The 16,247-nt window shown below is 36.0% G+C and overlaps 1 protein-coding gene across 5 annotated transcripts in view; it reads left to right on the top strand.

Annotated features, from left to right (window-relative positions):
• PLS3 (plastin 3) overlaps positions 1-13,696 on the top strand; it is a 96,824-nt gene extending 83,128 nt beyond the window's left edge. For 3 of the 5 annotated variants that reach the window (XM_027533550.1, XM_027533548.1, XM_027533553.1), the window contains 9 exons: positions 2,615-2,641; positions 2,914-3,009; positions 6,635-6,830; positions 8,362-8,440; positions 9,171-9,285; positions 9,460-9,593; positions 10,450-10,573; positions 10,796-10,920; positions 12,441-13,696. In XM_027533550.1, the coding sequence (XP_027389351.1) occupies positions 2,615-2,641; positions 2,914-3,009; positions 6,635-6,830; positions 8,362-8,440; positions 9,171-9,285; positions 9,460-9,593; positions 10,450-10,573; positions 10,796-10,920; positions 12,441-12,573 (1,029 nt within the window). In that variant the 3' untranslated portion in view covers positions 12,574-13,696. The remainder of the gene's footprint in view (positions 1-2,614; positions 2,642-2,913; positions 3,010-6,634; positions 6,831-8,361; positions 8,441-9,170; positions 9,286-9,459; positions 9,594-10,449; positions 10,574-10,795; positions 10,921-12,440) is intronic. The other 2 variants (XM_027533552.1, XM_027533551.1) reach the window with 1 other exon arrangement.
• Positions 13,697-16,247: the final 2,551 nt, after the last annotated feature.

The raw sequence follows: 16,247 nt of genomic DNA, 5'->3' as shown, positions 1-16,247 counted from the left end.
TGTTGAGTCTGGCTAGTGGTTGTCAATTTTATCTTCTCAAAGAACCAGTTTTTAGTTTTATTGATCTTTGCTATTGTTTCCTTCATGTATTTTTCATTTATTTCTTTACTATTTCTGTCCTACTAACTTTGGGTTTCTTAATTTATTTTTTGTTTGTTTTTTTCTTCTTTTTCTATTTGCTTTATGTGTAAAGTCTGGTTGTTTATGATGTTTTTCTCATTTCTTGAGGTGGGCTTGTATTGCTATAAACTTCCCTCTTTTGTTGTGTCCCATAGGTTTTGGGTTGTCATGTTTTCATTGTCATTTGTTAATTTCCTTTTTGATGCCTCAGTGACCTGTTGGTTATTTAGAAGCAGGTCATTTAGCCTCCATGTGTTTGTGTTTTTTAGTTTTTTTCCCCCTGTAATTCATATCTAGTCTCATAGCATTGTAGTTCAGAAAAAATGCTTGATACAATTTCAATTTTCTTAAATTTTCTGATGATTGTGACTGAAGATGTGATCTATCCTGGAGAGTGTTCCATGTGCACTTGAGAAAAAAGTGTATTCTGCTGTTTTAGAAAGGGAATCTTATTTTTAAATGAATATTTTAAAAATTATCCTTTGATATTTTTTAAAAAACATATTCTGCTTTTAATATTTTTAAAAAGCAGAGGATTGCTGGGTAATGTGAAAAGGAACTTCTAATTTATATTTGAGTTCAAATTTTCACCTAAAGCCCCTTTTCAGGGTAGTAAATTACAGACTCTTTGGGGTCTACTCTTTACCTGTCTTTCTCAAGTGCATAGGGAGAAGGCACATACAAATTCTTTCTGTACCTTTAGTAGGTAGTTGTAAGTGAAAGCACTTTCACAACTGTAATGCACTACTCCTAAAGAGATAACCTCTGTGCCACTAATGGTAAGATCTGGGTTTGCATTCCATGAATTGCTCTGCACTGGCTTTCACTCTCACCCGATTCTCCCCATTCTTAGAATAATTTCTGGCAAATGTATCAAATGTATATAGTTGGCTCATTGAAGATACAGCTTTCTAGGCCTCTCCCAGAGATCTGTACTTGGCGAGTCAGAGCTTACATCTGGCCATATCCATATTAAGCAACTTCCCTGGGGGATTAGGATGTACACAATCCATAGGAGTTACCATGAGAAACATTCCTTTATAATCTGTTTGGACTGTCAAGGCCCAGTAATAGAAAACTTCCAAAGCTGGGAAGGTGATCTTCAGATGTAACATTGATCTCAGGTGGCCTTGGCCTATAGCAGCTTGAAGCAGGGATTCTGTTCCCAGCTAGAGATTGAGGTCAGGCTACAGCAGTGAGAGAACTGAATCCTAGCCAGTAGACCACCAGGGACCAGTGGGACCAAGGCCCTGGCCCATCAGCTGTGTAGAAATGGATTTCCACATAGAGATTGAGTAAAACAAGTGTTTATTAGCAGGAAAATGTATATGTGAATAGACTCACATGGATGGGCTCAGAGAGACAGTTGCACCCTCATAGTGGTTTATATCACTTTCATGGAGCATTTCTTCTGGGTTTCCTTTGGCCAGTCATCTTTCTTTGTCTGGTTCTGAGTCCGTATTTGGTTTATCTCAGGATACTCCCATGTGTGCATGTGTATCTCTTAGCCAAGATGGATTCTAGTGAAGAGGCCTATGGGTAGGTTGACATCACTTACTTTGAGCTTAAGACAGAAGATACATGGGTCCAGGCTGAAGAGTTTCTCCCCTGTGGACAGAAATTCTATAATAGCAGAAACTCCATAAAAGCTGCCTTGCCCAGATAAGAGATAAAAGACCATATATTCCTTATTCTTAAAGTCAAGGAGACCTTCCCAACTACACAGGCACAGAAAGGCTCAATGGAGGTCAAAACGGAGGGGGTATCACCTCAATTTCTGGCTGGAAACCAAAGCCCTGCTTCAAGGCACTGTGGACTGAGGCTACCCAAAATCACCATGATGCTACCTCTTCTATCTCTTATCTGGGCAAGGCCCAGCCTGCTCCATCATCCAGCTTTTATGGAGTTTCTGCTATTAATATTATGGAGTTTCTGTCCACAGGGGATAAACTGTTCAGTCTGGGGCCCTTGTATGTCCTGCCTCAACATGATAACAAAACCACTCCAATTCCTGTCCTCTGGTATTCCAGAGAGGCAGAATTGTACTTGACATGTGTGTTGAAGACCCTCATTAAATGTTTACAGTAATACAGTGGTTTTCAGGTTTTGTTCTGTGTAGCATCCACACAGCCTGAATTCATCCAGCCCACATCCCATATGAGCAATGCCGTTTTTGTTTTAGGTATTGGGATTCCAAGTAAAAATGTTCAAGTGTTGAAAGAGGTCAAGGGCTTAAAGAGAAGCTCATTTGGTTAAATATATTCAGATGATTAAGGGTTTACTGTTATTTCACCACCTCAAGTAGAACTCATTTCAAATTTTTTGTCATTTCAATTTATAATTTAATGCATTAACACAACTAATCTCTTCTCCATAGGTTATGGTATATACATATTATGCTTTGTCATGATATAACCTGTTTATTTTCTCTTTCCCTATGCTTCCTGGATTTCTGCTATCCTACTTGTTTCTCGTGCTTGTTTTATCTGTCAAGCTTATTGACTTCAGTAACTCAGTGAAGGTACAGAACTAGTTATATGTTTTCTAGCATTATTGTATTGATGATATCAATAAACTGTAAAGTCATGACAAAATCCAGTTAATCCATATTCAAGGCAGACACAAGGCCAGATAGGTGGACTTTTCTGGGAAAAGGAACTGTTAAATTAGAAGATAGAGATTTGTGTCACATTCTTACAAAATCCAATGCAAATATCCTTCCACACATGGGACAATAGGATACATTCATTCTTTGTAAATGTGATCTCACTAATATTTGCAATTCATTTTTAGGATTCCAAAGCCTATTTTCATCTTCTCAATCAAATTGCACCAAAAGGACAAAAGGAAGGTGAACCACGGATAGATATTAACATGTCAGGTTTCAATGTAAGTATAGGTGTTCTTATGAATTCTACAAGCTTAAAAAATTGTCAATTTCTTATAAATAACAAGAATGCTTATAATTGCATGTTATGATGTTGGCAGTTTTAAGTATTATCTTAAATTTTATTACTGTAGATATAATTTGTAGACAGAAAGACCAGCTTTGATTTATGTTAATAGTTTATTAGTGAGTTCTGTAGTTATGGTGGTGTTGGTTTTTATGGATGGCATAAAATATTCAGAGTAAATGTAGGGAAATAAGCACTAGAGGCTAACCTTTTCTGAGTTTTTGGATTATAATCATAATGATAGATTTAATGAAAACATATTCATATATGCATCTGTAATATTCTTATGTTGAGAGTAATGTGAATGTGTTTACAAACTCCTGATCCCTGAAATCCAATTTGGTGAATTACTGTCACGGACCATGTTCCCTTGTTACATCACTTATTTTCTCAATGACCTTGGACAAGTTCCTTTGTTCATACATGAAGTAACAAGTTGGCCTAGACTATTGAGTCTCAACTTTCTAGGATCCTGTTGTTCTTTATATTCATTAGATATGGAATGGATTCTACTGATTTTTAAAAAATGCACATTTCTAGCATATTTCATATCCACTTCAGATTGAGTGGATTACACTTGCTAAACCTTTTATGCTGCCCTTACCAGAACTGAATTTGTACTGACTTGTAGTACTTATATTTTTGTCTGTTTTTAAATGTGAAATTCTTCAGTTCAGGTCACTCTTGGCACAAATGAGAGGCCCTCCTGTGTGTGAAGGAAGCTCTCTGGGATGGCTAGTCAGGTGATCTTATGCCTAGGTAGATAACACCAGTGTACTGATTCTGATTATGATACACCTCTTCTCTAGTCACTTCTCCCTGGTTGATCTTAAAGCACTCCCTTCATTGTCTCTATCCTCTTCAGAATCCTTTAAGGATTCCCCATTGACTCAAGAGTTTAGTCTGAAATGTTCTGCTGAGCATGTGAAGGCCTGCTACACCATCTTGCTCCATCTCTTCTAGCCAGGGCAATTTCCTACTGCTCTGTCCACGCACTCATTTTACTGTTGAGTCTTTCATAATGCTTTTCCCTTGTTTTTCAGTGTCCTTTATCTTTGTCAGTCTTATACCTTCTTTAGGGATATATATCTCCATTATAACATCCAGTTTCCTCATGATCCTTTGTGATCCCTCTCTGTCCCCATACTCCTCCATCCTAGGCAACCACTGATTTGCTTTCTTTCAATTTAGTTTGAATTTTTGATAATTTTATGGAATCATGTAACAGGTGCTCTTTTTTTTAATCAAGCTTCTTTCAGCATTATTATTTTGAGATTCATCTGTGTTGTTACATAACTCAGAAATTCATTCCTTTTTATTGCTGAATAATAGTCCAGTGGATGGATATGCTATAATTTGTTACCCATTCACCATGATGAACATTTGGATTGTTTCCAGTTTGGGGCTATTACAAATACAGCAGCTCTGAACATTCATATACAAGTCTTTGTGTGAGTTTAGGCATTCATTTATCTTTGGTAAATACCTAGGAGTGGAATGGCTGGGTAATGGTATATGTGCATTTAACTTTTCTAAGCAGCTGCCAAGTTGTTTTTCAAAATGGTTGTACCTTGCACATTGCTACCAGTAGTACATGAAGGTTCCAGTTCATCCACATGCTCACTGACACTTTAATGTGGTTAGTTTAAACATTAAGAATTTTAACACTGGTAGAGGTGTCTCATTGTGATTTTAATTTGCATTTCCTTAATGACAAATGATGTTGAATATCTTTTCATGTAGTTATTTGTTGTCTATACATCTTTGTTTAAACACTTTACCCATTTTAATTGCATTGTTTGCTTTCTTATCAAGTTTTGAGTGTTTTATATATTTTGGATATAAGTCCTTGATTGGATATATGATTTGCAGATACTTAGTCCCAGTGTTTTTCCAAGAACAGACATTGTTTAATTTGGACAAAGTCAGATTTAGTCATTTTTTTTCTTTGACAAATCATGCTTTTGATGTTGTATCTAAGAAATTTTAGCCTAACACAAGGTCACAAACATGTCTTCTTATGTCTTCTCTTAGAGGTTTTATAGTTGGGGTTTTATATTTAGTTTTATATTGATAGTTTTGAGTTCATAAATTTACATGTGTGTGTGTATTGTAGGTTAATTTTGAATATGATGTGAGGTATGGGCTGACGTTGTTTTGGGCATATATATATTTTCATTTGATTATTTTTTGTTTCATTATTCTGTATCTTAATTTTTAAAAATTGTTGCTATTTCAACGTTTCCTTCTACTCCAATATTATCAATGCTTTTTGTTTAAGAATGCCAAGATGATTAAAAAAAATACGGGATTTAAAAATAGTAAAAAGCACGAACCAGAAGCATTAAAGTAACAAGTGACAGATTAAAAGAAATAGAATAGGCTCTATGAGATGAACTCGCTAGGCTCATGGAGAATCCCAAAGACTGAATCCCAGTCAATTGCCCATCTGCTGGTGGTTACGGATTGCTCTGCAATGGTAACAGTGAAGGGTAACACAGTAAATACCCATTCTTCTGGAGACCTAGATGATCGAGGCACCTCACTGGAGATGAAAAAAGTAAAGATAGCATCACCCATTAAAGACAGAGTTAAGACTCAAATTATAGAATCCGAACTATGTTGGTTTATAAGTAACGTTTCTCAAATTTCCTTTATCTCTTATTTCCCTCTTATTATAAAAATCCCTTCTTACCTGAAACTGTTTTCCAGAAGAGCTACATTTACCCTTGGGCATACTGGGGTGGCCATGTCTGTAAAGTCTGGAGGGGGCAGGTCACTAGAAACGAATAATCCAAAAGCAATTGTTCCTCCTGCAGCTTCAGGTTTTTGACTTTTATTGTTGGGAGGTGGGAATGGTGAGCACTGGGGAAACTATTTTTAATTTGGTCTCAAGTTATCAGATCTATAATTTATAATCCTCACCAAACTGTATGTTAGTCAAGAAATCAGCATGCATCTTTCCAAAAGGAAAGAAGTTGGGGTGGGGGAGAAGACAAAACGAATTCAGGAGTCCTAGGAATTAGTTAAAAGTAAGTATTTTACACATAAATAGACAACTTTGCTTCCTGGATGGAAAAGTAAAAACAAAAAGTAGTTTAAGAGAAAGATGATAATTTGAAATATGCAACTTAAACCTCAAAATTATTGGAGCCTGGTATCCTTGATTATTATTTAAAAAAAAATTTTCTTCATAATTCCTTCATCTTTTTCAGCCTTACACCCTCTTTAGGGTTTAAATTTAAAATCTGAACAGGTTTCACTTTTTTCTTAAAGAATTTTGGCATGAGAGAAGTAATCTCAATTGAGTTAAATCTATTCTGTCCTTAGATACATGATCTGGTGCCATCTAGGGTATTCTCAAGGTACTGCATATCCAGCACAGCCAACTTTGTTTTGTTTTGTTTTGCATTCAAAACAGTAATATAAGTACCATGTGTTGGCTAAGAGAAAATAGAATTGTGTATCCAGCCTATCATTGTAGGGCAAAGTTTCTATATTTTTAGTATGGCCTTTTTTTTTTTTTTTTTTAAAAAAGTCTTCTTATTTTACTTCAATAGGAAACAGATGATTTGAAGAGAGCTGAGAGTATGCTTCAGCAAGCAGACAAATTAGGTTGCAGACAGTTTGTTACCCCAGCTGATGTCGTCAGTGGGAACCCTAAACTGAACTTAGCCTTTGTGGCTAACCTGTTTAATAAATACCCGGCACTCACTAAGCCAGAGAACCAAGATATTGATTGGACTCTATTAGAAGGTAACTAAAGGTTTCTTAAATTATGTTTGGGGCTACACAGTGGAAATACATGGGCCACGATGATTTCATAATCTTGATTTAATAAGTTTCCTTATCCATTTAGCAACTGTCTACTAGAAGTAGTCCCAAGGGCTGAGTAATAAGTGACACCTGATAGAAAGGGATGATAACAAGGGAACTTTTATTTTAATTTACTTATTTTTGGCTGCTCTGGGTCTTTGTTGCTGCATGCCGGCTTTCTCTAGTTGCTGCACCCAAGGGCTACTCTTTGTTGTGGTGCTCAGCTTTCTCATTGGGGTGGCTTCTCTTGTTGAGGAGTGTAGGTTCAGTAGTTGGGCTTCATTGCCCCACGGCATATGGGATCTTCCCAGACTAGGGATCAAACCTGTGTCCCCTGCTTTGGCAGGAGGAGTTTTATCCACTGTACCACCAAGGAAGTCTGGAAACTTTTAAAGTAAGCTAGCCTAGGATCACTTAGTATAAGGCCACTTAGTAAACCAATGTTTTATTTTAATATTTTATATTTAGGTCACTTATTTTTAAACCTCCCTCCAAAAAAATGCCCATGTGCATAAAATTTGACCTATATAAATCTGCAGTATGTGTTTCATTCTTCCATAGTCAGACTAACTAAAACTGCTCTCAGTTCCTTTCACCTTTAACCTACTCAAAAAATAATAATGCATGTAATTTGGGAAAGGCAGAGTATACATTTTCCAGATTATATATGCATGAAGTATAGTACTTAAAAATTAACAAATTTAATTAGTAGCTCATTGCATATCCACTAGCATTATTATGAAATCAGATGGTAAAGAATCTGCCTGCAGTGCAGGAGACCTGGGTCCGATCACTGGGTTGGGAAGATCCCCTGGAGAAGGGAATGGCTACCCACTCCAGTATTCTTGCCTGAGAAATCCATGGACAGAGGAGTCTGGCAGGCTACAGTCCATGGGGTGGCAAAGAGCAGGACACAACTTAGCAACTAATACTTTGAACTCTCAATTAGCAGCTCATTGCATATATACTAGGATTACTATAAAATCTTTAAATTTTATGCTTTTGAAGTTTCAAATGATTTGTTGCTCTAATATAGACATGTAAAAAAGTACATATATGTGACTTAGTATTTTTAAATGGGTAGAGAGAAGATGTAAGTTAATGTGAGTATAGAGGTTTGTATGACCATGGCAAATTTTTCTAATAAAAACTAAACTGATAATATCAGTTATTTTAGAAGTATGGGGATTTGGGGAGATACTGGAGAAGGATGAGATGGAGAAGAGATTATAAAAAGTTCATATACCTCTTAGCTGATTATAATAAGCTTATATTTTTACTTTTAAAATAAAGTCATCCAATTTAAAAAACAAGAGAGAATGTATTCAGAGAGACTGCTTGGAGATTCATATTTGAGAAAACCTCTAGATCTGAAAAAAAAAAAATAAACTAATCTAATTGTGGGTTGATGTTATATGCACATATGCAAGGTGTTTCATGATTTTATAAACACTGTGAATATTTTTAATAGGAGAAACTCGTGAAGAAAGAACCTTCCGTAACTGGATGAACTCTCTTGGTGTTAATCCCCATGTAAACCATCTCTATGCGTAAGCCTTCCAATGCTATTGTAAAGTTTTGAACATCACGAATGGATGCTGCATAAATAATTATAGCTCTAAACCTTTTCTAAATGTTAGTTTGTAGTCATTACTTTATTGAAAAATGTGATGACTTCCATTATCATTTCCCAAATACACAAAAGCCCATATTATTTCTTTACATGGTCATTAAGTGAAAGAATGTATAAGTATCTTTCTAACACCCTAGGGAACAGAGACTTTATATTTTGAAACGGAGACCAGAGAGTACATTAAGTAGACCATCCATGATGCCTTGAGGTCTTTGTGCTCACTGTTCTCTCAGCCTGAAATGTTCTTTTCCACATCAAATACCTTATTCCCTTGCTATATTCAAGCCGCTGATTCAGATTCTAACCGCCGCCACCTACCACTCCCTAACTCCTAATCTTGTTCTTTTCGTTTTTCATAGCAATTAAATACATTCCCCTAACCCATTTATCTATATACTTGTTTATTCTCTTTCTTTCTCTGACTCTAAAGGACTGGGATTTTTCTCCTATGAGCCCAGCTTATAGAACAGTTCTTTGCAAACAATAAGCTCTCAATAACTACTTTCAAGTGAATTGGATGGTGTTAGCTCTATTTTTAGCACAGATTAATAAAATGCATGAGTCTTTTGACAGTGTAGTGTCCTTGTTTTTAAGGAAACAGGCCCTGCTCTCTGAAAACACTGATCAAACTCTCTTTAAATCATCAGTGACCTCCAAGATGCCCTGGTAATCTTACAGCTATATGAACGAATTAAAGTTCCTGTTGACTGGAGTAAGGTGAATAAACCTCCATACCCGAAACTTGGAGCCAACATGAAAAAGGTAGCTAATTAAGTTGCTGCACATATTTGTTACAGACTGTTTTTGTTTTCAATTTGTGTTTGGGAAACTCTTTGAGCTTCTTGAGGACAGAAACTATGTCTTACTTTGTGCGCACCTGCATATACAGATTAAACAAGTGAAAATCTTTAAACATTTTCTTTTGTTTGTTTGCAGCTAGAAAACTGCAACTATGCTGTTGAGTTAGGGAAGCATCCTGCCAAATTCTCTCTGGTTGGCATTGGAGGGCAAGACCTGAATGATGGAAATCAAACCCTGACTTTAGCTTTGGTCTGGCAGCTGATGAGAAGGTATGGTACACAATTTTAACTGCTTAAGCTTCACTATCATACACGTCTGTGATCTAGTCTTTACTATTTCTAAGGAAACGTATCAATGACTACCTTTGAAATTCTTGTGTTTAGACTATGAAGTGAGCTTAAGTAATGAATATATGTTGGATGGCCAATGGGAAATGCCTTCTTGAAAGTGAGGCAGCAGAACTGTGAATATTTCCCTTTTTTCATAATATGCCTGACACAATGTTTGTGACAGATTTAGTGTTCATGAATAAAAACAGCAAAAATTATGAACATGTATATATTTGAGAAAGAAGATCTCTTAACTGTAATGCTAAAAAGCAATTCATTATAACTGGGTACCAGTCAAAGCACAGCTTACTTTAAGTTGTTGCCATTGGTTGGCCTAGTACAAAGTGAGCCTGCAGTAGACTGGTGGACTTACTCATTAGAGCACTGAAAATCGTCCTGCCACCAATGCAAAAAGAAGCTCAATGGCAAGCCACTACTACTTGAAATTTTTTTTCATATAATGTGAATGTCTTCTCATGAAATCTTTTCTTTAATCTCTCAAACCTAAGGAAAAGAAATGAAAGAGAAAGCATCTTTCTAATATTTGTATTTTTTCTAATAAACTAGAACAGAAACTGTTCTGTTTTTTTTAATTAATTTTTATTGGTATGTAGTTGCTTTCCAATGTTGTGTTAGTTTCTGCAATACAACAAAGTGAATCAGCTATATGTTTAAATATATCCCGTCTTTTTCAGATTTTCTTCTGATTTAGATCACCACAGAGCATTGAGTAGAGTTCCCTATGCTATACAGTAGCTTCTCATTAGTTACCTGTTTCTTCTGCTGCTTCATTTAGATATACCCTCAATGTCCTGGAAGATCTTGGTGATGGTCAGAAAGCTAATGATGACATCATTGTAAGCTGGGTGAACAGAACATTGAATGAAGCTGGAAAATCAACCTCCATCCAGAGTTTTAAGGTAAGAATTCCATTTTTGACTATTAAACGTTATGTTTGCTATAGAAAGTATCTATAGTTTGGAAGGCTAGACTTTGGTTTTTTTGTGAGTGAGATTGTTGTGGGGGTAATGACATGATTCTTTTTTAATTCACTAGACTTTGATTTTGACAGCTTTATATAAGTGATCATGCATTAATTTTTACACATGGAAATTCTTAAATGTATTGTCCTTTTACTCTAGGATAAGACAATCAGCTCCAGTTTGGCAGTTGTGGATTTGATTGACGCCATCCAGCCAGGCTGCATAAACTATGACCTTGTTAAGAGTGGCACTCTGACAGAAGATGACAAGCACAATAATGCCAAGTAAGGAATGCTGCCTAATATCCTGATAAGGGCATAGGCATTGTAGGCAGGCAGATCTGCATTATCATTCAGGTTCTGCCATTTAAGAATGGTGTCAGCTGGGGGAAATGTCTTCTAGCCTCAGATTCCTCATCCATAAAATGGGAGCAATAATACTTACCTTAGAGATTTTGAAATGAGTAAAATATGTAAGAGCCTACCATTGTTGCACCTGACCTAGTAGGTAGGTGCTAAGTCAGCCATTGGTTTGTAAGTTATAGAAATAATGTATGTGTTAAAGCAACTTAGCTGCAAACTTAAAACAAGGGAAAAAGGGGCAAAGGATAAGCATGCCTTTGATAGGGTTTTCTTTGTCGCACTCTTTTTAAATATTTTTAAAACTTACTGTGCATAGCCCACCTTACTACATAGGTGGAGTTTATTATCTTGGTCCCTTAAGTGGGCAGGATGCTAAACTCTCAGCTGAAACCATGCCTTGAAAGTTTCCTGCATTTTGACAATATTGAGAAGGTCTTTTCCACCTGCCTTTTCCCTTCTTCTCCAAAGACCTAGACTGTGATCTGGTTTCATGGGCAACTCATGAAAGCTTTCCTAGTATACACTGAAAATCAGCTCCCAACAGGGCTTCACAAGATAGCTAAGAAGAATTACTGCAAAACTTCATTTTGGCATCACATACTATGTCAAATCATCTCTTCCCTCCTTGAAAAAAATATTTGCAGCATAATATGGTAAAGATTTATAGAGAACTCTTTAAACTTCTTTTTCCAGAAACTTGATCATATTTAAAGATTTCTGTTACAGAACACCTAGAAATGCCTTGTATATTAATTGAGGGGTGCTCCTGAAAATTTCCTCAGCTGGACATGTCAGTTCTTAACTCCTTTCCTTTCTCTACCCTTTTCATTCCTTGCTTCAGCCACTCTGGCATGTACCATATAGACTCTGTCTCTTCCCTTGAATATTTGGAAGTATTCACTGCATCTGTGAAATTGTATTTTGCATATAGCACAGTTTTCCACTGTGTCTCTAAGATCTCGTGATAGCCAATGTTATCTTTTTTTTTTGGGAGGGATCTAATTAATTTTATTTCATTTTTAAACTTTATCTTATTACATGCTCAATGAGAATATCAACATCTGAGTATATATACATATTTTCAACATCTGGGTATATATATATATATATATATATATATATGTATGTATGTATACACACACATATATTCTGGAAAAATGTTTTTTCATATCAGTTCTCCTAAATTGTTCTCATTTTACATTGTAGAAAAGGAGTGAATAAATATTATCAGCCCCAAATAGTAGAGCTTAAAAATCTGGTATCACTTATGAGTGACCTCACAAAAGAGAAAACAATGAAAAATGAAGTCATTCTGATTTGAACTCTTGCTGTAGAAGTTTTGTATCCCAGACAATTGAGTATATGAGAGGAAATAGATGCCTTATGTTGTGCCCTTGACTAACTGGAATTGAACCTCAATTTTTGTTTCCTCCAAAAAATAGGTACGCAGTGTCGATGGCTAGAAGAATTGGAGCCAGGGTGTACGCTCTACCAGAAGACCTTGTGGAAGTAAAGCCCAAGATGGTCATGACTGTGTTTGCATGCTTGATGGGCAGGGGTATGAAGAGAGTGTAAAATAACCAATTTGAATAAAAAACAACCTTGCTCCCAGGTGCATGATTAGCAGTACAGCAATTTCTGGCTGAAATGCTCATGGCTTAAGAAACTTTTGGTTATTGAAAGGACTGTTTAGTTTTAACAAGACTAAGTTAATCATGGGAGCCCTCAGGTGAAAGAGTTTTAGTAACAACAACTCCTCTTTCCCATAGTCAAGGTGGATTTGTCAGGCCCACCTGAAATGTGCCCATAGTCAAATCATTTACTCGCTCCTCCTAGATCGCTGCCCTTGACGTTTCCCATTGCTGTACGTATTTCTATGTATCTGTTTTTCTCTTAGAATGTCCACCTCTTGGGACTTGCTTAGATGACTGAATATGAATATTATTGGTATTAGACAATAATTTGCTTTCCATCCAGTATGCTAGTTCTTATTCAAGAACTGTGGTCAGAGGGTATTTGTATATGAGTATCCTTTGCTTGTCTTTCTAGTACTGAAAATTGACAGAAGTAACTGGCTGTGCAGAATGTAATAGAAGCTTTTCATATTCTTTTATTCTTAAAATCAGTATCTTTTTACAGTATTCTTTCTACATGATCCTTTTTTGTACATTTAAGAATATTTTGATTACATTAAATAAGACTGCTGATTTTGCTACTTTTTTTAAGGGGTCTTCAAGTAAGTAAAAAACATACATTATAGGTAGAGGGAAATGTACCTTGAATTTCTATCTTCTCTCCCACACTAAAGCTGTAAACACTTGACATATTTTGTCCTGAAACACTTGGTTCAATATATACTTCTTTGTTTTAAAACATGTACCATCAAATTCTCTCTTTAGATTTTAAATGCTGTTGAATATGACACTTTTGAGGAGAGAGTGGGCTCAGAATTTAGGAAGGATATGATAGGCCAAGTATGCTAAGTCTATATTAAATTTTCTAATTTTACACCTAAGATAAGGAGATGTGGTCACTAAAAAATAAACATGTATGTAGGACTTAATGTATTCTAATGTACTCTTGCTTTGTCAAGCTGTTTGCTATAGTTTTTAAGATCATAATGTTACTCTAACTCTGAAAAGTTATGTACTCTGATAGCAATGTATTAGTTCAAATAAAAGCATTTACATAATTAGTCTCTTCATGCCTCTGTCCCTTCGTAGTATGCCTATGTTTGCCAGGTTTTTTTCTCCAATATTCTAACTCATTTTCTGGTGTATTTTATAAAATGATGTTTGTTAAATTTATGCTTTTGGAGCTGAATTACACGGATGGACAGAATGAGGTAAGATGGTTTTCTCCAACTTACTAAAATTTCCTTATCCAGTTTCTCCCTTTTTCTTTCTTTTCCATGTTACTCAATCTTTTCAGTGTTCAGTAATGACATGATATGTGTTTGCATGCGTGCTAAGTCATTTCAGTCTTATCCGACTCTTTGCGACCCTACAGATTGTAGCCTGCCAGGATCCTCTGACCACGGGATTCTCCAGGCAAGAATACTGGAGTGGGTTGTCATTCCCTTCTCCACAGGATCTTTCCAACACAGGGATAGAACCTGCATCTCCTGCAATTGCAGGTGATTCTTTACTGCTGAGCCACCAAAGAAGCCTGTTCTATGATATACAGGTCAAACCAATGGGGATCCAAACAACCAGGTTGGTTTGTGACAGGTTTTCTTAGCCTCATCACTACTAACATTTTGGGCTGGATAATTCTTTGTTGGAGGTGGGAGGGAGCTGTCCTGTACATTATTGCAGGGCATTTAGCTGTGTCCCTGGCCTCTATCCACTAGATTTCAGTAGCATACCCCCAGTGTGTAGACCAAATATGTCTTCAGAACTAGCCAAATGTTCCAAGGTGGGGGCAAAATCAACTCTAATTGACAAACTGTTGTTTATGGTACCATTTTAACGTTTTGTGTGAATGAGTAATATGAAATGCAGTCCTTTAAGGAACTACATGGTGATAACTATAAAATATTTTTTATTTATAGCCTAAGAATAAGAAAGACCTTTATTAATATGATATGAACCCCAGAGACATAAAAGAAAGATAAATGTGACAATTCTGCTTTTGCAATAAATGAGTAAGCAAAGTCAGAATATAGATGACTAAGAAAAAAAGTTTGGTCCCATTGTCTTAGTCCATTCAGGCTGCTGTAACATGGTATTATAGACTAGGTGATTTATAAATACCAAGTTTATTTCTCACAGTTAGGCAGTCTGGAAGTCCAAGATCAAGGCACTGGCAGGTTTGCTGTGTAGTGAAAGCACACTTCCTAGTTCATAGATGGCTGTCTTTTAGCTGTAACCTCACATTGTGATAGGGACAAGGAAGTTCTGGAGTCTCTTTAATAAGGGCACAACCCCACTCATGACTTCACCTTTATAACTTAATGTCCCACCTCCTAATACCATCACACTGGGAGATTATGTTTCAACATATGAATTTTGGAGGAGCCTGAAACATTTAGTCTATAGTACCTGTATGATGGATTTTCTTAATATAAGGCTAAAAGACCAGTCTCTGCAAATATATACCAGGGTAACTGATTAGACAGGACAGTTGTATCTTATGACCTGTCTCCTACTTTGTATTTCCTATGCTTATCTACATTTGTTTCCCTTCAGGTACAAAAATTCTCTGTAAGTAATACCTTGAAGTGGCTTTGAAGCAAGATATTAATAAAAAGACTTATTCCATCTTGTCCTTTATTCAAAACAGGAGCTAGTTTCTTGGGTGGTTCGCTGTACAGAGCCCACCATCTGTAGGAATGCACCTTTGGTTACTTAAGTGTTCTCATGAAACAGTTGGCCTGAACACACCATTTCTTTTTTCCTCCAAATAAAGGTTTAAAATCACTAATATATTAAGAAATCTAACAAATCTATAAAAGAGAAAGTTCCATTAGAAAAATGGGCAAAGGAGATCAATATCCAATTCAAAGCCTATAATTAAACAAAGAACATTAAAAGGGAATGCTGATTCTCAAAAAGTAACAAGGATTATGTAGTTTCAACCAACAAAGAGCTGCCTTTTTTAGTAGACTTTATTTTTAGAGCAATTTTAGGTTCACAGCGAAATTGAGTAAAATGTACAAAGATTTTCCATATACCTTCAGCCCACACACATGTGTAAGCCTCCTTCACTAACAACATCCCCTACCAGAGTGGTACATTTGTTATAGTTGATGAACCTACATAGACACATCCATAATCACCTATAATCCATAGCTTATCTTGGATATTCTGTGGATTTTGAAAAATGTGTAATGACATGAATCTACCTTTATAGTATAATATATAGGATTTTCATTGCCCTAGAATCTTCTATTCTCTGCCTTGCCATCCCTCCCTATTCCCTAACCCCTGGAAACCACTGATCTTTTTACGATCTCTATAGTTTTGCCTTTTCCAGAATGTCAGAATCATACAGTATAACCTTTTCAGATTGTTTTCTTTCACTGAGTAATAGTCATTCTATTGAATAGAATAGGCATTCTATTGAACTGCCTGTTTTATGAACTGCCTGCTATTGATTTTTTTTAAAGTAATTGATAAATTATTTGATGCTGATGAAGGTATGAGCATACAGGCATCCTCTGACACCACAGATGGAAGAGTGATCAGTTTATAGATTGTTGAAGGCAATTTGTAATTACAGAGAAACCAAACCTAACATATCCTTCA

This window comes from Bos indicus x Bos taurus, chromosome X (assembly GCF_003369695.1).
Source record: "Bos indicus x Bos taurus breed Angus x Brahman F1 hybrid chromosome X, Bos_hybrid_MaternalHap_v2.0, whole genome shotgun sequence".
In the NCBI taxonomy this organism is placed as follows: Eukaryota; Metazoa; Chordata; class Mammalia; order Artiodactyla; family Bovidae; genus Bos; species Bos indicus x Bos taurus.
This window is presented reverse-complemented; position numbering and strand designations above follow the sequence as displayed.